General features: G+C 43.6%; 1 protein-coding gene across 1 annotated transcript in view; it reads right to left on the bottom strand.

The window, feature by feature from the left end:
• Positions 1-21,090, bottom strand: part of LOC126106685 (luciferin sulfotransferase-like) — an 85,059-nt gene that overhangs the window by 8,812 nt on the left and 55,157 nt on the right. The window contains exon 6 of the mRNA XM_049913055.1: positions 9,051-9,145. Coding sequence (XP_049769012.1) covers positions 9,051-9,145 — 95 coding nt within the window. The remainder of the gene's footprint in view (positions 1-9,050; positions 9,146-21,090) is intronic.

The following is a 21,090-nucleotide window of genomic DNA, read 5'->3' as shown; positions in this document are numbered from 1 at the left end:
AACAAAAAAAGAAAGAGAACTCTTCCCCACATCATCTGGAGACACACACACACACTCTGTAAGTAGGCTGTTTATGTTTCTTATTGGTAATGCCACGTAGTGCTCTGTATGAAAATCACTGGCTGTGCTGTGTGCAGTCTGTGGCTAGTTTGCATTGTTGTCTGCCATTGTAGTGTTGGGCAGCTGGATGTTAACAGCGCATAGCGTTGCGCAGTTGGAGGTGAGCCGTCAGCAATGGTGGATGTGGGGAAGTGAGATGCGGGATTTTTGAGAGCAGATGATCTGGACGTGTGTCCATCAGAAACAGTCCATCTCACTTCCCCACATCCACCATTGCTGGCGGCTCACCTCCAGTGTTGCCAACTCTAAAAAACCCGAGTCGCTAGATTCAATATCAAAAGTCGCTAGAAAGTCGCTAAAACTGATTTTACTAGGGGTGTACTGAATATTTCGTGCTCTGAATGGTGCAATAAGCCAGTGGGGGGGGGGGGGGGGGGATAAAATGTGAATAAAAACTCTCATACGTAATTGCTATATTGTCTTAATTAAATGACGCATCGCTTGCAACAACATATATATAAAATACGCAAACGTTTAATTAAACGTGTTATCATAATTGACGCAACACAAATTGTTGTTTCAATCACAGTAGTCAAATATACTAGAAATATACAACTATATTTGCAACAAAAGAAAGCAAGAAAACAAATTAGGTTACAAAATATATACATACCGGTATGTGAGCTATTCATCGCCGTCACTCAGAAGATCGAAAAACTTCTGTTTCATGCTCTGACAGAACTGTAGTTGATGCAGAGGGTTGAACGTCGTTCAAAAGATGATGTCGCAGTTCGACTGGTTTTTTCGCAAATGGGTAACTTTTGTTCGTTCCAACAAGCTCCAATACGTCTGACGGTATGTCAAAACACGCACAATCTTTATTTTGTTTCTTCAGCTGGTCTCAATATGATCAAAGCATTAATTGTCTTTAACGATAATCCGTTACGTTGTTTGGTTTTTATAATGTTCATAGAACTGAATATTCTTTCCGTTTCTGCATTTTAATGCGGTAGGCGTAGAACAGTCATTGATAGCTGCGAAATCAAAGAAAAAGGATTCTCCCCTGCGGCATTTTCATACTGCAAAACCTCACTCCAAAATAAAACAGTGTTAGTAGTGTTATTCCACCTAATGAAGTTGATATTATGCCATTCTTGCAACATACAGTCTATGAAATCGCCACTAAAACCCAGTTCTTTGGCTACATCCGCTACAGCATTATTTTTATTCACTTTTAGTGTTTCTTCAACATTCAGCATTGAAATTTTTTTCAGGATCGTAACTTTACTTGGTAGTCTATGTTGAATTTCTTTTATGAGTTTCAGGCTAAACTGAATGCATCTCTTCTTCACATAAACTTTATTTTCTTCAGACAAACTTGACTCAGACAATGTCTATAGTTAAAAATCTTAACTGTTTTAGTCGGGTAGGTCTCTGATGTTCTTCGCATCTCTCCTCGACTCTTCCTGCCATCTTTATTTCGACAGATTCCTTGATTATGCCGCCCGCGAAACTTTGCGTTTGAACCACGACGCTGGTTTTATCGTTCTTTATTTTATAATTATATTCGTTGATATCAGCTGCATCGGGGCTTGCTTGTTAGTTTTAGTCCGGTAAGCCGCTGAAGTTCCTTGCTTGTCTCCCCGATAAGAAATGCTACGTTCGCTTGGAATACGATACACACCCGGCTTTCGAAGGCTTTTTTTATAGAATACACTGGTAAGGGAAAACATTATGACCACCGCCCATCGCGAAATTGGATCGTGACGGGTTAACAAAAGTACGAGGGTGAGTCAGATGAAAACCTTAAAATTTTTTTAAAATATTATTTATTTATTGAATGCAAGCCCTCCAGCGTTTACAAAGTGCATAAAAACCACTCATGCAACGCGTGGCGTACCTCTTCATCAGAACGGAACTTCTTTCCTCCTATTGCGTCTTTGAGTGGTCCAAACATATGGAAATGACTTGGTGATGAGGAATGGCGCCATTCCTCGCTCGCTCTCTTCGTTTCCAGTTGGTGGAAGTGAATCCAGATTCCGTCCCCAGTAACGATTCTTGCAAGGAAGCCTTCACCTTCTCGTTCAAAGCGCCGAAGAAGTTCTTGACAAGCATCAACACGTCGTTTTCTCATTTCAGGAGTCAGCTGCCGTCGCACCCATCTTGTAGACACTTTGTGAAACTGGAGCACATCATGCACAATGTGGTGTGCTGACCCATGAATAATCTGTAAACATGCTGCAGTGTCATTAAGTGTCACTCGGCGGTTTTCCTTCACTACGGCTTCAACTGCTGCAATGTCTGTGGAGTCACAACTCGTTGTGCCGGCCGGAGTGGCCGAGCGGTTAAAGGCGCTACAGTCTGGAACCGCACGACCGCTACGGTCGCAGGTTCGAATCCTGCCTCGGGCTTGCATATGTGTGATGTCCTTAGGTTAGTTAGGTTTAAGTAGTTCTGAGTTCTAGGGGACTTATGACCACAGCAGTTGAGTCCCATAGTGCTCAGAGCCATTTGCACCACAACTCGTTGTGGCTGACCTGGACGAGGAGCATCTTCCACTGAAGTCACACCATTTGTGAACTTCCTACTCTATTCGTAGACTTGCTGCTGTGAGAAACATGCATCACCGTACTGAACCTCCATTCGTCGATGAACTTCAATAGGTTTCACGCATTCACTGCGCAAAAACCGAAAAACAGAACGCCTGTTCTTCTCTGGTGCAAGTCGCAAGTGGGGCGGCCATATTTATACTGATACTGCGACGGTATGTGTGCATCTGCACTATGCTGCCACCTATAGGCCATTCTGCACGCTGTTTGTAGCACGCTTACCAGTTTACAGGAGAACAGTGCGAAATTTCGATTTGTTATTACAAATTTAAGGTTTTCATTTGACTCAAATGGTTCAAATGGCTCTGAGCACTATGGGACTTAACATCTATGGTCATCAGTCCCCTAAGAACTACTTAAACCTAACTAACCTAAGGACATCACAAACATCCATGCCCGAGGCAGGATTCGAACCTGCGACCGTAGCAGTCGCGCGGTTCTGGACTGCGCGCCTAGAACCGCTAGACCACCGCGGCCGGCTCATTTGACTCACCCTCGTCTATGTAGCCGAAGCAGACACGGACGGGGTATCACCCTAGAGAAGATATGGGCTTGAAATGGGGAAATCCATCGAGATAAGCGGCTTTGACTAACCGCAGATTATTATTACGTAGAGCCTGTGAACGAGTACCTCGGAAACGACTAAGCTGTTCGAATATTTACGTGCTCCAGTCGTGAGATAGTACTGCAGTGAAACTACCAATAGGCGCTAAATTGCTGGACGTCCACCACTATTCACAGAACGTCAGGTTCCAATGCCTGTCTGCTCTGTAAAATAGGATAGATGGTGACCTGTGGCATCTCTGCCGAAACAGCACAATGCTGGTGCGCGCCCAAGTGTTTCAGAGGACACCGTTCATCGTACATTGTTGAACGTAGAGCTCCGCAACCATGGAGGTAAAAATAAGAGGAGTTGTCATGACGTCACAAACTTGAAGCCGACCCAAGTCAAGATCCGCCATGTTAGCTACCCCAAAACATTCGCTTCTAGTAGTTTGATTCCGTGTAGTCATGAAGTGTTTTGTAAAAAAATGCCGGCTTGCGTCGCTTACTGGTGTACTAATCGTTCTGATTGTAGTCTAAAGTTTAAACAAATCCCATTACATTCGTAAGTGGGCTTATTTAAGCGCTATTTTCTTATATATACTTGAAATTCTGATGCGCTGTAAAGTTCTACAGTATGGTTTTATTTCTGTGATTTGACTTTAGATTTCCTATCAGTCCAATGCGAAGAACTCTCTGGAGGTGAGCAATATACTTGGTTTTCATTGTTTGGTTATTCCCAAGTAACTGAAAAGTCCTGGCATGAAATATCCTGGAAATGGGGACTAATGTTTTAAAATGCGATAATTTAATATAAATGTAATGTAACTACATGTAGTTAATTAAATCTTCAGTAAAATGTGTGGAACACCTGTTACAGTGGTTAAATTATGAGTACTTAAAGGGTTACATATTTGTTAAAGCAAAGTTCCCTATCTATGTCCAGGCTATTTAGATCATTGCGTTAATCCCTGTGTTGTCGTGTTACCCTGTAAATTGCTGTTATTTGACACACTGAATGTCACTTGGTAGGTACAATTTAAAAACAAAGTAGATGTGTGAACTACAATGGGCCTGACAATCTTAAATTCTGTTCTTTTCCTTCGTAATTTAGCAAACCTTTCACTTTGTTGACGTGACAGCTGGCTTGTTTACATCATCCCTGCATACATCTATGGGACATCGAAGGAAATAAGGCAAGTTTCTTGCAAACTTCAACATTTAAAATTTGCATTTGACTTGAAAATGCAACGAATACAAATCGGTGCCTCTAAACTATCAATCATTGCTTTTGGAGTTCTGGCTTTATCAATTATCGACACAGACACAATGAAAGTGAATAGAAATGGATTACGAAAGCACGCTTTTCATAGCACATACTTCTCTTCTAGGTTATTCGAAGTGTATAAACAAAAAGGAATTACAGTACTGAGGCCAGAAGCTTCATATTTTGGTGTCGTATTACTGTATCGAATGCGCATTTAAGAACAGAAAAACGTTTGAAGTTGCTTTCCTTATGCTGTGTTGTTCACTAAAACAGTGTAACATTTACTATATAAAATAAATATCGTGTGCACACGACAGAAATAACGAACAAGAAGGAATTGTAAACACTCGTCTGCTAATGTTTTGGGGGATCCAAGATGGCGGCAGGGCCCGCCCACTGGCTTCAAAACAACGTACAGCGTAAGTCTATAGCGCCATCTCCCCTTATTCTACCTCCATGTCCGCAACAAACCACCCCTACGTGTTCACATGTTGACTCAACGACATCCTCAGTTACGATTGCAGTGGGCACGGTAGCATCGGGATTCGACAGTCGATCAATGAAAACGTGTCGACTCTTCGGGTGAATCACGTTTTTGCTACACTAGGTAGCCGGTCGTCTCCACAAACGCAGTCATCGAGGTGAACTGCGGCTCGAAACGCGTAGCGTGCCACGGACGCAGGCTGGTGAGAGCAGTACGAGGTGCGTTCAAGTTGGCCTCCGATTTTTTGTCTAATTAACTACTTGTGGTGTCACCGCCAGACACCACACTTGCTAGGTGGTAGCTTTAAATCGGCCGCGGTCCATTAGTACATGTCGGACCCGCGTGTCGCCACTGTCAGTGATCGCAGACCGAGCGCCACCACACGGCAGGTCTTGAGAGACGTACTAGGACTCGCCCCAGTTGCACGGACGACTTGCTGCCGACTACACTGACGATGCCTTTCTCTCATTTGCCGAGAGACAGTTAGAATAGCCTTCAGCTAAGTCCATGGCTACGACCTAGCAAGGCGCCATTAACCATTTCTAGAGAGAGTCTCGCTTGTATCATCAAGAATGCTGTATACAAATGATGGATTAAAGTTAAGTATTCCAGCAGTTACCTACTTTTCTTTATAGCATTCATTACGTATCCTGTTTCAGACCTAAGCACACCTGCGTGAGTTGACGCGTGCATTTCGGCCTCCTCTTGCCCCACAGTGTTGGCTCTTCTGCCAACACTACATTACTCACCCGAAATCGATGAAACTGGCGTTACTTCTCGACGTAATCGCCCTGCAGACGTACACATTTTTCACAACGCTGACGCCGTGATTCCATGGCAGCGGCGAAGGCTTCTTTAGGAGTCTGTTTTGACCACTGGAAAATCGCTGACGCAATAGCAGCACGGCTGATGAATGTGTGGCCACGGAGAGTGTCTTTCATTGTTGGAAAAAGCCAAAAGTCACTAGGAGCCAGGTCAAGTGAGTAGGGAGCATAAGGAATCACTTCAAAGTTGTTATCACGAAGAAACTGTTGCGTATCGTCAGCTCGATGTGCGGGTGAGTTGTCTTGGTGAAACAGCACACGCGCAGCCCTTCCCGGACGTTTTTGTTGCAGTGCAGGAAGGAATTTGTTCTTCAAAACATTTTCGTAGGATGCACCTGTTACCGTAGTGCCCTTTGGAACGCAGTGGGTAAGGATTACGCCCTCGCTGTCCCAGATCATGGACACCATCATTTTTTCAGCACTGGCGGTTACCCGACATTTTTTTGGTGGCGGTGAATCTGTGTGCTTCCATTGATCTGACTGGCGCTTTGTTTCTGGATTGAAAAATGGCATCCACGTCTCATCCATTGTCACAACCGACGAAAAGAAAGTCCCATTCGTGCTGTTTTGCGCGTCAACATTGCTTGGCAACATGCCACACGGGCAGCCGTTTGGTCGTCCGTCAGCATTCGTGGCACCCACCTGGGTGACACTTTTCGCATTTTCAGGTCGTCATGCAGGATTGTGTGCACAGAACCCACAGAAATGCCAACTCTGGAGGCGATCTGTTCAACAGTCATTCGGCGATCCCCCAAAACAATTCTCTCCATTTTCTCGATCATGTCATCAGACCGGCTTGTGCGACCCCGAGGTTGTTTCAGTTTGTTGTCACACGATGTTCTGCCTTCATTAAACTGTCGCACCCATGAACGCACTTTCGACACATCCATTACTCCATCACCACATGTCTCCTTCAACTGTCGATGAATTTCAATTGGTTTCACACCACGCAAATTCAGAAAACGAATGATTGCACGTTGTTCAAGTAAGGAAAACGTCGCCATTTTAAGTATTTAAAACAGTTCTCATTCTCGCCGCTGGCGGTAAAATTCCATCTGCCATACGGTGCTGCCATCTCTGGGACGTATTGGCAATGAACGCGGCCTCATTTTAAAACAATGCGCATGTTTCTATCTCTTTCCAGTCTGGTGAAAAAAAATCGGAGGCCTTAGAACTTGAATGGACCTCATACTATGCTACGGGAGACATTCTCCTGAGCTTGCATGGGACCCTGTGGTAGTGATCGAAGACAGCTGCGAACCACCTGCATTCATGCTTGATATCTTCCCCGACGGTGATGTTATCTTTCAGTAGCATAATTGTCGGTGTCTCGGAGACAAACGCGCTACAGTGGTTACAGGAGTATTATAGTGAAGTCTCGATGTCTCGGCGAGCAAATTCACCTGATGTAAAACCAATCTGGGTCTCTACCTGGCGCCATCACCACGTATACAAATCACCGGACCGCTATTTACGCCAATTACATAACCTGTGCGTAGGTATCCAGTGCCACAGAACTGCACAAAGCTATCAATCAACTGTCGGATCACTGATTCGCAGAATTAGTGACGTACATCACGTGGTGAAAACTGTCCAGACACCCCCATCATATTATGTGCATTGTGTTGCCACCTACTGCCAGGTACTCCGTATCATTGACCTCAGTAGTCATTAGACATCGTGAGAGAGCAGAATGGGGTGCTCCGTGAAAGTCACGGACTTCCAACGTGGTCAGATGATTGGGTGTCACTTGTGTCATACTTCTGTACGTGAGATTTCCGCACTCCTAAACATCCCTACGCCCAACGTTTCCGATCTGATAGTGAAGTGGAAACGTGAAGGGACACGTACAGCAAAAAAAAAAAAAAAAACGCCTACAGGCCGACCTCGTCTGTTGGCCGACAGAGACCGCCGACAGTTGAAGAGGGTCGTAATGTGTAATAGGCAGACATCTATCCAGACCATCACACAGGAATTCCAAACTGCATCAGGATCCACTGCAAGTACTATGACAGGCGGGAGGTGAGAAAACTTGGATTTCATGGTCGAGCGGCTGCTCATAAACCACACATCATGCCGATAAATGCCAAACGACGCCTCGCTTGGTGTAAGGAGCGTAAACATTGGACAATTGAACAGTGGAGAAACGTTGTGTGGAGTGAAGAATCACGGTACATAATGTGGCGATCCGATGGCAGGGTGTGGGTATGGCGAATGCCCGATGAACGTCATCTGCCAGCGTATGTAGAGCCAACAGTAAAATTCGGAGGCGGTGGTGTTATGGTGTGGTCATGTTTTTGATTGAGGGGACTTGCACCCCTTATTGTTTTTCGTGGCACTATCACAGCACAGGTCCACATTGATGTTTGAAGCACCTTCCTGCTTCTCACTGTTGTAGAGCAATTCGGGGAGGGCGTTTGCATCTTTCAACACGATCGAGCACGTATTCTTAACGCACGGCCTGTGGCGGAGTGGTTACACGACAATAACATTTCAGTAATGGACTGGCCTGCACAGAGTCCTGATCTGAATCCTATTGAACACTATGTTTTGGAAGGCCGACTTCACGCCAGGCCTCACCGACGGACATCGATACCTCTTCTCAGTGCAGCATTCCGTGAAGAATGGGCTGCCGTTCCCCAAGAAACCTTCCAGCACCTGACTGAACCTGCGAGAGGAGAAGCTGTCATCAAGGCTAAGGTGGGCCAACACGATATTGAATTCCATCATTACCGATGGAGGGCGCCACGAACGTGTAGTCATTTTCAGCTAGATGTCCGAATACTTTTGATCACATAGTGCATTTCGTTCCAAAGGCGTACAAGCAAGCTATTAAAGAGGCAGTCATAACGTTTTGGCTCATCAGTATAAGTTTGATCTTAGTTGAAGGGAGCGAAATACAATGGATGCAAGCCATCACATCCAATAGAGTCTGAAAACGCTGAGAGAATTTGCGTATCATAGAATATCAGTGCGAGGTCTGAAAAAAACAAAAAAAAAAAAACAAAGGAGCATCGACGGGCGTAGTGGATGATGGGAATCGAACTAGGCTATAAACAGCAGTGTTTCTGACGTCCAGGCATCCAGTACACATAACAGCAAAACTTGTAGTATGTGCAGTAGACGGCTCGATCGGTCGCCAAAATATTGTACGCAAAATGGAAACAACTCGGCAGAACACGCGAAAGCACACCATTAATCAGTCACACAGAGAAAGCCTGAGAGCTAACAACTGCACTGCTGCTCTGTCTTCAAGTACGTACCTTCTTCATGTCTTCGTAAGAGTAGAAGAGGACATTCGGCTCATTCCGCAGGTTCCAGAAGGGGAGCACGTGGTCCCAGTATGGGCAGTACATGACTGAAACAGAACCATATTGTTATTTAACCCTCTGTGGACGATCTCGACAAATTTGTAACGCTACAATGTATCGGCATACTGAAAATCATTTTCTCGCAGTCGCCGTGCGTAGCAGATTTGCAACGCTTCAAACTAAAAGAAGCAGTATAGGAAGTTGCATTGAACTGTGAGAATTTCTTCAAGTACTTGAACAGATGAGTCTTCGGAATTCTGAGTAGCGTGGACGCGTATATATCAGCTGTTGATATGTATTGTTACGAATCTTGAAAAATGTTAGTTATCAGCTTTAAATAAATATTCCGTGATGGAGGCAGTTTTGAGGCACATCTGGATAATAATATGATTATTGTAGACGTTATTCCTTGAATTTGTGAGCCTATCTGTTAAACGTTCCAAATTCGTCAACTTAGGCACTTGCAAGCAACCTGTTCTTTTTTAAGGTAATGAGTTCTGTAGTATGTTATGGAAACAAGAGGAGTGTTATCGCTTGCCTTCTCTAGTGATACCACTAATTGAGGTGAACCGACTGGATAAGAAGGCCAAGGAAAGTCTTGAAGTATAGTGTTCATCAATTATTCCTCTCTACAATGAGTTTTTGGGAGGAATGGATCTTTTAGATACACTAATTGCAATTACCATCGGCTATTTTCCCACTTCCTTGATACGATGGTACTAAATAGATGGCAATTGCACAGGAGAGACTTTAACTTCTTCGGTGTACCAAAAACAACACCAGGCCACTTTGACAGTTCAAAACTGAAATAACTGATTCCCTGTGCAAAATGAACAAAGACGTAAGTAGGAGAAAGAGGGGAAACCTCATTCAAGTGTAGATAATTAATACGCAAAGAAGAAGAAAATAGGCGTGTATCAAAGTGTGTTCTCCAGAGGGCTGTTCGTCAGGACAATGTTGGAGATTGGCCACTGCAAGAGAGGTAGATACAAGCCAAACTGGGAAGGAAGTCCATCAATTATCTGCCAGACGTGTAATGTTCATTTGTGCACCGAGGAGAAAAGAAAGTGTTTTCTGGACTTCAATAAAGAACAAAAACTGTGAAGGTCAACAGTTCCCAATTGTTGAATATTTACATATGTCGGAACGTATACATGTAATTACTAACAAGTCAAAATTTAATTTCTCCGAATCCTTAAAAGGCTAACGTAACGAACATATCACACTACAAAATTATATAATACATTTTGTAGTGTTATATGTTAGTTACATTAGGCATGTTTATATAACATGAGTTAATGTATTTTTTTAATATATCGTTATTGTGACCCTAAAGTAACACAAATATAGCATTTAGAATTTTTGTCTTCACTGCTTCTTAATTTTGTCCATAGAGGCTTCATGGAGGAAGCAATGAAACAGGATTACTATAACATGCACAATGCTAGCTGCCTTGTCTACGGTTTCAACGACTTGCTGAGTATGCGGGGCACTGCTTGAGAGAGCGCATTTTAAACCACACATGACTGTTACCACTGATTTTTGTAACTCAAATAAAGCAATGAGAACAAACCAATACTTCAAAAACAGCATACCGCCTAATGTGATTTTTATTGTATCACTGCAGTATTCTTTTAGACAAACTCAAATACTGGCGTATAAGGTGTACATCAGATGACTGTTCAAATGCTCGCCACCTTTCAGTATGGAAACAATAAGAACTATAACAGTGGACGAGAAACATCAACAATGCTCTTATTTTACCATGTTACTTCCGAATTACCTACCGTCACATAATCAGGAGGCCAAATAATCTTTTGCCGAGACTAGAAATGTAATTGTAAAGTCTAGTGCAGATATTTTTCCACCTTAGGCTGGCCTATTTACAATACTGACCATTTAAATTGCAACATCATTAAGGCGACAGGCAGCAAACGTAACATTCGATTTTAGTGTACAGCATGCTTGAAAATGCAATGATTTGCACTTCACACAACGTATATAGACGTAACACCATTTGCATTCAGTATACAAGGAGAGTTCGCACAGCGGGCTCTCTCATTTGAATATGGGGTGCCTGTGTTGTGCCTCGTGAAAGCAACTAAAATGAGTATAGTACAACTGGTGTTTGATTGGCATTGAAAGCTTAAATAGGGCACGAACGTAATCATTAGCCTATGTTACAGGTCAGTCTGTTACCAAAACCTTTACCTGGCATTCAAATTCGTTGGCTTCACCAACTCTAACCAGATTATTACCTTTCACAATAACTTAGACGTCAGGCTACGCTAGAGATCAACCTGTCAGCAGAATGCTAACCAGATTATTACCTTTCACAATAACTTAGACGTCAGGCTACGCTAGAGATCAACCTGTCAGGAGAATGAATTTGACCAGTTTCAACCGTGCTATCTCGTTACTCATACTACTATTTCTCTTACATAACTCCTGTTCTGTCAGTGATCAAAAGTATCCGGACACCCCCAAAACATACGTTTTTCATATTAGGTGGATTGTGCTGCCACGTACTGCTAGGTATTCCATATCAGCGACCTCAGTAATCATTAGTCATCGTGAGAGAGCAGAACGGAGCGCTCCGCGGAACTCACGGACTTCGAATGTGGTCAGGTGGATGGGAGTCACTTGTGTCATAAGTCTGTACGCGAGATATCCACACTCCTAAACATCCCTAGGTCCACTGCTTCCGATGTGATAGTGAAGTGGAAACGTGAAGGGACACGTACAGCACAAAAGCACACAGGCTGACCTCGTCTGTTGACTGACAGAGACCACTGGCAGTCGAAAGAAGGTCGTAATGTGTAATAGGCAGACATCTATCCTTACCGTCACACAGGAATTCCAAACTGCATCAGGAACCACTGCAAGTACTATGGCAGTTAGGCGGGAGGTGAGAAAACTTGGATTTCATGGTCGACAGGATGCTCATAAGCTGGACCGTAAACACTGAACGATTGAACAGCTGAAAAATGTTGTGTGGAGTGACGAACCACGGTACACAACGTGGCGATCCTATGGCAGGGTGTGGGTACAGCGAATGCCCGGCGAACGTCATCTGCCAGCGTGTGTAGAGCCGACAGTAAAATTCGGAGGCGGTAGTGTTATCGTGTGGTCGTGTTTCTCATGGAGGAGGCTTGCACCCCTTGATGTTTTGCGTGGCACTATCACAGCACAGACCTACATTGATGTTTTAAGCATCTTCTTGCTTCCCGCTGTTGAAGAGCGATTCGGGGATGGAGACTGCATCTTTAAACACGACCGAGCACCTGTTCATAATGCACGGCCTGTGGCGGAGTGGTTACACGACAATAACATCCCTGTAATGGACTGGCCTGCTCAGAGTCCTGACCTGAATCCTATAGAACGCCTATGGGATGTTTTGGATCGCCGACTTCGTGCCAGGCCACACCGACCGACATCGATACCTCTTCTCAGTGCAGCACTCCGTGAAGAATGGGCTGCCATTCCCCAAGAAACCTTCTAGCACCTGATTGAACGTACGCCGGTGAGAGTGGAAGCTGTCATCAAGGCTAGGGGTGGGCAAACACCATGCTGAATTCCAGGTTCAAAATGGCTCTGAGCACTATGCGACTTAACTTCTGAGGTCATCAGTCGCCTAGAACTTAGAACTAATTATACCTAACTAACCTAAGAACATCACACACATCCATGCCCGAGGCAGGATTCGAACCTGCGACCGTAGCGGTCGCTCGGCTCCAGACTGTAGCGCCTAGAACCGCACGGCCACTCCGGCCGGCTGAATTCCAGGATTACCGATGGGAGCGCCACGAACTTGTAAGTCATTTTCAGCCAGGTGTCCGGATACTTTTGATCACACAGTTTATGTAAGAAAAAACACAAGAGAAAGAAAAACCCCGAAGTTGATTATTGTATTCTGGTGACTAACGAAGTTGTGGCAAAGTACCGGCCTTTGTTTCACGAGTCCGTTGGGGCTATTCATCTGAGTGAAAAGAGATTACAAACAGCTTTACAGTTGAACAATTATTTGGCGTGATTTGTACGTATCTGTGAAATGCACGAGTTAGACATTGTAAATATATTATCCGAGAAACGTTTAAGAACAAAGTACTCATCTAAGTTGCCACTTAGGAGAATCACTGGTGTGCCAAACTTGAGGACGAAAGCAGCCTTCGTAGGATGCGTCTCTGCCAAGTAACATAGCTCAATGAAACTTTGACCACACATGGTAAGAAATGTCACTGTGTTGTACAGAAGATAACTGAAAGAAATAAACTGTCAGACAACAGAAATGACAGTTTTATTCAAAGAAAGTAGCCATACTGAAATCACAGCGATTCATGTTCGTCCCCTCGACGTACAAACGACTTTACATGATTCTTAGTTGGGTGTGAGATCACGACGAACGGCAATACTTGCTCTACATGTACATCTACATACATACTCGGCAATCCACCATACGGTGCGTGGCGGAGGGTACCTCGTACCACAACTAGCATCTTCTCTCCCTGTTCCACTCGCAAACAGAACGAGGGAAAAATGACTGCCTATATGCCTCTGTACGAGTCCTAATCTCTCTTATCTTATCTTTGTGGTCTTTCCGCGAAATATAAGTTGGCGGCAGTAAAATTGTACTGCAGTCAGCCTCAAATGCTGGTTCTCTACATTTCCTCAGCAGCGATTCACGAAAAGAACGCCTCCTTTCCTCCAGAGACTCCCACCCGAGTTCCTGAAGCATTTCCGTAACACTCGCGTGATGATCAAATCTACCAGTAACAAATCTAGCAGCCTGCCTCTGAATTGCTTCTATGTCCTCCTTCAATCTGACCTGATAGGTATCCCAAACGCTCGAGCAGTACTCAAGAATAGGTCGTATTAGTGTTTTATAAGCGGTATCCTTTACAGATGAACCACATCTTCCCAAAATTCTACCAATGAACCGAAGACGACTATCCGCTTTCCCCACAACTGCCATTACATGCTTGTCCCACTTCATATCGCTCTGCAATGTTATGCCCAAATATTTAACCGACGTGACTGTGTCAAGCGCTACACTACTAAAGGAGTATTCAAACATTACGGGATTCTTTTTCCTATTCATCTGTATTAATTTACATTTATCTATGTTTAGAGTTAGCTGCCATTCTTTGCACCAATCACAAATCCTGTCCAAGTCATCTTGTATGCTCCTACAGTCACTCAACGCCACCTTCCCGTACACCACAGCATCATCAGCAAACAGCCGCACATTGCTATCCACCCTATCCAAAAGATCATTTATGTAGATAGAAAACAACAGCGGACCTACCACACTGGGACTGATGACCTTAGCTGTTTAGTCCCCCTTCAACATCCCAACAACCACCACCACCTACCACACTTTCCTGGGGCACTCCAGATGATACCCTCACGTCCGATGAACACTCACCATCGAGGACAACGTACTGGGTTCTGTTACTTAAGAAGTCTTCGAGCCACTCGCACCAATCCCATACGCTCGTACCTTAGTTAGGAGTCTGCAGTGGGGCACCGAGTGAAACGCTTTCCGGAAGGAATATGGCATCCGTTTGATACCCTTCATCCATGGTTCGCAAGATATCATGTGAAGAAAGGGCGAGTTGCGTTTCGCAGGAGCGATGCTTTCTAAAGCCGTGCTGATGCATGGATAGCAACTTCTCTGTCTCAAGGAAATTCATTATATTCGAACTGAGAATATGTTAGACAATCCTGCAACAAACCGATGTTAAGGATATTAAGGATATTAACGTAACGTGCTCCCACGCTGGCCACAACGTAAGGCCTTCCATTCCTCCACAAGCGACGTTCACAGCTCCTGAATGTTCGTTGGTGCACGTGGACGTGATCGATAGGATTTAAGTTGAGGGAATGAGCAATCTAGTCATCACGTTCCAAGAGTTCTTCCACCTGCACAGTTCAATGTGGTCATGCATTGTCACCCATACAGATTAAGTCAGGCCGAATGCACCTCTGAAAAGACGCACATGAGTGCTATTGACAGGGGATGTCAAATTGATTCCATAGTTTTAGATTTCCAGAAGGATTTCGACATAGTTCCGCACAAGCGTCTTCTAACCAAACTGCGTGCCTTAGGAATATCGCCTCAGTTGTGCGACTGGATTCGTAATTTTCTGTCAGAAAGGTCACAGTTCGTAGTAATAGGCGAAAATTCATCGAGTAAAACAGAAGTAATATCTGGAGTTCCCTAAGAAAGTGTTATAGGGCCCATATTGTTCCTGATCTATATTAACGTCATAGGGGACAATCTGAGTAGACATATTAGGTTGTTTGCAAATGATGCCGTCTTATAAAGTCATCAGATAACCAAAATGAATTGCAAAACGATGTAGATAAGGTACCTGTATGGTAGTTGACCCTGAATAAAGAAGTGTGTTCACATGAGTACTAAAAGAAATCCGCTAAATTTCGATTACGCGATAAGTCACTCAAATCTGAAGGCTGTAAATTCAACTAAATACTTAGGGACTACAATTGCAAATAACCTAAATTGGAACGATCACATAGATAATGTTGTGGGTAGAGCCAACCAAAGACTGCGATTGATTGGCAGAACACTTAGAAGGTGCAAGAGGTCTACTAGAGAGACTGTTTACACCACGCTTGTCCGCCCTATTTTGGAGTATTGCTGTGCGGTGTGGGATCCGCATCAGGTGGGACTGACGGATGACATGGAAAAAGTTCAAAGAAGCGTACCTCGTTTCGTATTATCACGAAATAGGGGAGATAGTGCCACAGACATGCTACCTAAATTGGAGTGGTAATCATTAAAGCAAAGACGTTTTTCGTTGCGACTGTATCTTCTCGTGAAATTTCAATCACCAATTTTCTCCTCCGATGGCGAAAACATTCTTTTGGCACCCACCTACATAGAGAGAAATGATCATCATGATAAAATAAGAGAAATCAGGGCCCACGCAGAAAAATTTATGTTCTCATTTTTCCCGCGCGCCGTTCGAGAGTGGAACGGTATAGACACAGCTTGAAGGTGGTTCATTGAACCCTCTGCCAGGCACTTTATTGTCAATAACACAGTAATGACGTAGATGTAGATGGAGAAGGAGTACAGTGCCACAATGACGTTGATCAGTGAGTGGATCGTGTTCTCATTTTTGCAGGTCAGTGCATCCTTGCAACATTAAGACTGCCCATAACACGTGGAACAAGAAAACGATTCTGTTCTACATTGCTCGTGTGTGCATTACGTGCTCCGACCTCTCGCCATATGAGGATGTATCCAGAATCGTCGAACATAGTCGTTTTGGTGTTGTGGTGCAGGGAGACATAATTGGCATGGTTGTAATGACATCGAATGTAATGTTTTATTTAGGTGAGAACCAGCATTCATTCATTCATTTCCGTGTCCGGTCAGCATTTCCAGACGGTAGCAACTCCGATGGCCTTGTTGGTTCCCTCGATCAGGCCCTGTGTTGTGCAGGGTTGTTCAAGTTGGGGACATATTAGCAGGTGGGGCGGGTCTTGTGTTGTTCCGCACTCGCAGGATGTATCTCCATCAGCTGGAAGAATTCCCCATTTTCGCATGATGGTCTTGCGTAGAGGAACGCGCACCCTAAGCAGACTGAGTGATCTCCAAATAGGGAAGGGCAAGTCGTTTCCTGGAGCTAGCTCTTCCTTTACAGGGATACAGTAGAGTCTCGATTATCCGACCTCCTGTATTATCGGACCCTTTCACCGCGCCGGCCGTGCGCCAGCCGACGGCAGGTCCTGACGTGTTGTTTGTTGATACTCAGTTCATTGTCGCCGTCTGCTACTCCTCACTCGTCAGTGCTAACTTAGATCTGTAGTGGAGTGGACGTGTTGCACTTCGTTTATTGTAAACACTTGTGGTGATGGCTTCAAAACGGAAAAAGGTGGCCGTTTCAATGGAAGAAAAACTTAAGGGGCTCCGGAACGCCCTATACTTGCAATGTTAAAATAACGCTTATAAATTACATCTTTCCTCACAAAGTATTTGAGGTAGGAAGTTGAACTTTTTACAGATTATTTATTGGAATATGGGCTACAACTTAACACAGGGATTTTACAAAATTTTAGTTCAGTTATTAAAGATGATTTTTTTAAAATTGTAATGAAAATTCACAACATCTTTTTGCAATTTTTTATTTATATATTCAAAAATATACAGTTTTTTGGAAAAAGGCTGTGTTAAATTATGCAGAAGGTACTGTGTAACATTTACTGAAAGTTTGAAACAAATATGTTTGGAAGATCCTTAGAAAACATGTAATTAGTATGAGAAAATAAAAGTTTTGGGAATCGAGCGACAAAGATTGGATTAACTTTTTAGTGCATTCCAGGTCCATAGGATGGATTATCTTCATCCTCTGCAAACTCCTCCTCCAGCTTCCTCTTGTTCCTCCTCCTGTTTACTCTTGCTTGTATTTCTAGACTCTTTACAGCCCTGTCTGCAGCCCGAAGGCGTTCCTTGTCTAAAGCAAGCATCGCTCGTACCATGTTAGAACCTATCTTCATTCCCATATTTCTAAATACCTTGCACCTTACAATGTTGCCATCATTGAAAGTCGCAACAGCAACTTTACTTTTACTCATTATTATACTTCAACAAAACAGAGACTCAAGAAACAGAATTAATTACGAATATTTTCGAGATAACGACAGAGTAAATATACATGAAACAATCGACAATCACACCAGCGATATATATTGAACCATCACAGGTTAGCCACAACACATACTTTATCCCACATCACTAAAATGTACCTGATGAACACGGACGTTAATAATAACACCATTTGACAGCAGTTTAACAGCGCCACAGTGGGTCACGCCCATGTAGAACACATTTCAAAAAAAATTTAAAAATAGTTGTAGTCTTCGGAATTGAATAAATTATATATCTATTAAAAGGTAAAATAGTCTGCAGATTCAGAAAACGCAAAAAAGTAAAAATTGAACTTTTCATGATTTTGAGCCTTTCCGGAGCCCCTTAAAGCTTTAAAAAGAATAGACAATTATCAAAATTGGCGCAAGATTATGACGTCGGGAAAACAACAGCTGGAGACTGGAAAAGGAACCGCAATCAAATTGAGAAGTGGTGTTCTCAGCGAGCAACCTCGGCTGTTTTGGAGGATCGGAAAACCATGAAAAAATGTGATTATGAAAAAGTAAGTGAAGCTTTTTTCCTATGGTTTACTCAACATAGAGATAAAGGTGTACCCATGTCGGGACCTATTTTGCAGGAAAAAGCCTTGAAGTTTCGTAACGAACCTGATTTCGCAGCTAGTGCAGGCTGGCTCGATAGATACAAGAAAAGATACGGAATTCGGCGACTTAATCTCTGTGGTGAAAAGCTTTCAGCAAATTTTGAAGCTGTTCAATTGTTTAGGAATAAACTTCACAAGGTATTGGACAAGGAAAACTTAACGGGCGATCAAATTTTTAACTGCGACGAGACTGGTCCCAATTACAAAATGTTACCGGAAAAAAACATTAGTGTCAAAGGCCGAAAAGGCAGCGCCAGGCTACAAACGTAGCACAGAAAAAGTGACAATTCTAGCATGCAGTAACGCCACAGCAAATTTGAAAATTAAACTGTCTATGATAGGTAAGCCAAAAAACCGAGAGCATTTAAAAATGTACGGTATCTAAAAATGCTTTACCGGTGAAATATTACAACCAAAAAAATGCTTGGATGAGCTCAGACATTTTTAAAGAATGGTTTTTTAACGAGATCGTACCACAAACTGAAAAGTTTTTGAAAGCCAACAACTTGCCCCGCAAAGCACTGTTGCTCCTAGACAATGCCACTTGTCGTCCTAATGAAGATGAACTTCAAGATCAAGATATGAAGGCCATGTTTTTGCATTCAAATGCCACATCCTTATGTCAGCCTATGGACCAAGGGACCTTAGAGACACTGAAGAGAAACTACCGCAGAAACTTGCTTTCCTCTTTAATTAATGCTATGGACAAGGGAGAAGACATGCTAGAGCATTTGCACCGTATTAATATGAAAGACGTAGCTTAAGACGTGGCCCAATCTTGGGAGAGTGTTGGAGCAAACACAACTGCAAAATCCTGGAAAATTTTGCTACAGGAAAATCAAGGAAATTTTCCAGATGATGAAAATCTACAGCAGCAGACCGAACCAGAAAATACTACTCTGCTTTCATTGTTACGAAACGTTCCGGGATGTGCTGACGCCACAGAAGACGACATAAATGAATGGGTTGACCAAGATGAAGAATTTGAAGTGACAGATGAAGAGACAGTCAATATGGTAAACGAAAAAGAAGAAGACGAAGAAGTGGATGTAGTGGAGGAAAGTGCGCCCAAGATTTCTCACAACGAAGGACAAAAGGCCTTAGAAACTGCTTTAAAATATGTAGAGCAACTGGAGGAAACATCATCTACCGAGGTTTTACTTCTTAAGAAACTATGTGATTTAGCGGCAATAAAACGGCAAACAGCAGGCAAACAAAAGACAATTACTAACTTCTTCAGACAGTAAATATCTATTCAGTCTAATTTGACTTGTTTTGTATTAAATGTTTAACTCATTTGGCCTACGTTACTTTAATTGTTGTGTTTTCTTGTACAGGGCTATTACAAATGATTGAAGCGGTTTCATAAATTCACTGTAGCTCCCTTCATTGACATATGGTCACGACACACTACAGTTACGTAGAAAAACTCATAAAGTTTTGTTCAGCTGAAGCCGCACATCAGGTTTCTGCCGTCAGAGCGCTCGAGAGCGCAATGAGACAAAATGGCGACAGGAGCCGAGAAAGCGTATGTCGTGCTTGAAATGCACTCACATCAGTCAGTCATAACAGTGCAACGACACTTCAGGACGAAGTTCAACAAAGATCCACCAACTGCTAACTCCATTCGGCGACGGTATGCGCAGTTTAAAGCTTCTGGATGCCTCTGTAAGGGGAAATCAACGGGTCGGCCTGCAGTGAGCGAGGAAACGGTTGAACGCGTGCGGGCAAGTTTCACGCGTAGCCCGCGGAAAATTGGCTCATGCCACAACTGGAGACCGAGAGCGCCGACTTCATCTTTCAACAGGATGGTGCTCCACCGCACTTCCATCATGATATTCGGCATTTCTTAAACAGGAGATTGGAAAACCCATGGATCGGTCGTGGTGGAGATCACGATCAGCAATTCGTGTCACGGCCTCCACGCTCTCCCGACTTAACCCCATGCGATTTCTTTCTGTGGGGTTATGTGAAAGATTCAGTGTTTAAACCTCCCCTACCAAGAAACGTGCCAGAACTGCGAGCTCGCATCAACGATGCTTTCCAACTCATTGATGGGGACATGCTGCGCCGAGTGTGGGAGGAACTTGATTCTACATCTACATCTACATCCATACTCCGCAAGGCACCTGACGGTGTGTGGCGGAGGGTACCTTGAGTACCTCTATCGGTTCTCCCTTCTATTCCAGTCTCGTATTGTTCGTGGAAAGAAGGATTGTCGGTATGCCTCTGTGTGGGCTCTAATCTCTCTGATTTTATCCTCGTGGTCTCTTCGCGAGATATACGTAGGAGGGAGCAATATACTGCTTGACTCTTCGGTGAAGGTATGTTCTCGAAACTTTGACAAAAGCCCGTACCGAGCTACTGAGCGTCTCTCCTGCAGAGTCTTGCACTGGAGTTTATCTATCATCTCCGTAACGCTTTCGCGATTACTAAATGATCCTGTAACGAAGCGCGCTGCTCTCCGTTGGATCTTCTCTATATCTTCTATCAATCCTATCTGGTACGGATCCCACACTGCTGAGCAGTATTCAAGCAGTGGGCGAACAAGCGTACTGTAACCTACTTCCTTTGTTTTCGGATTGCATTTCCTTAGGATTCTTCCAATGAATCTCAGTCTGGCATCTGCTTTACCGACTATCAACATTATATGATCATTCCATTTTAAATCACTCCTAATGCGTACTCCCAGATAATTTATGGCATTAACTGCT

Source organism: Schistocerca cancellata, chromosome 10 (assembly GCF_023864275.1).
Source record: "Schistocerca cancellata isolate TAMUIC-IGC-003103 chromosome 10, iqSchCanc2.1, whole genome shotgun sequence".
In the NCBI taxonomy this organism is placed as follows: Eukaryota; Metazoa; Arthropoda; class Insecta; order Orthoptera; family Acrididae; genus Schistocerca; species Schistocerca cancellata.
This window is presented reverse-complemented; position numbering and strand designations above follow the sequence as displayed.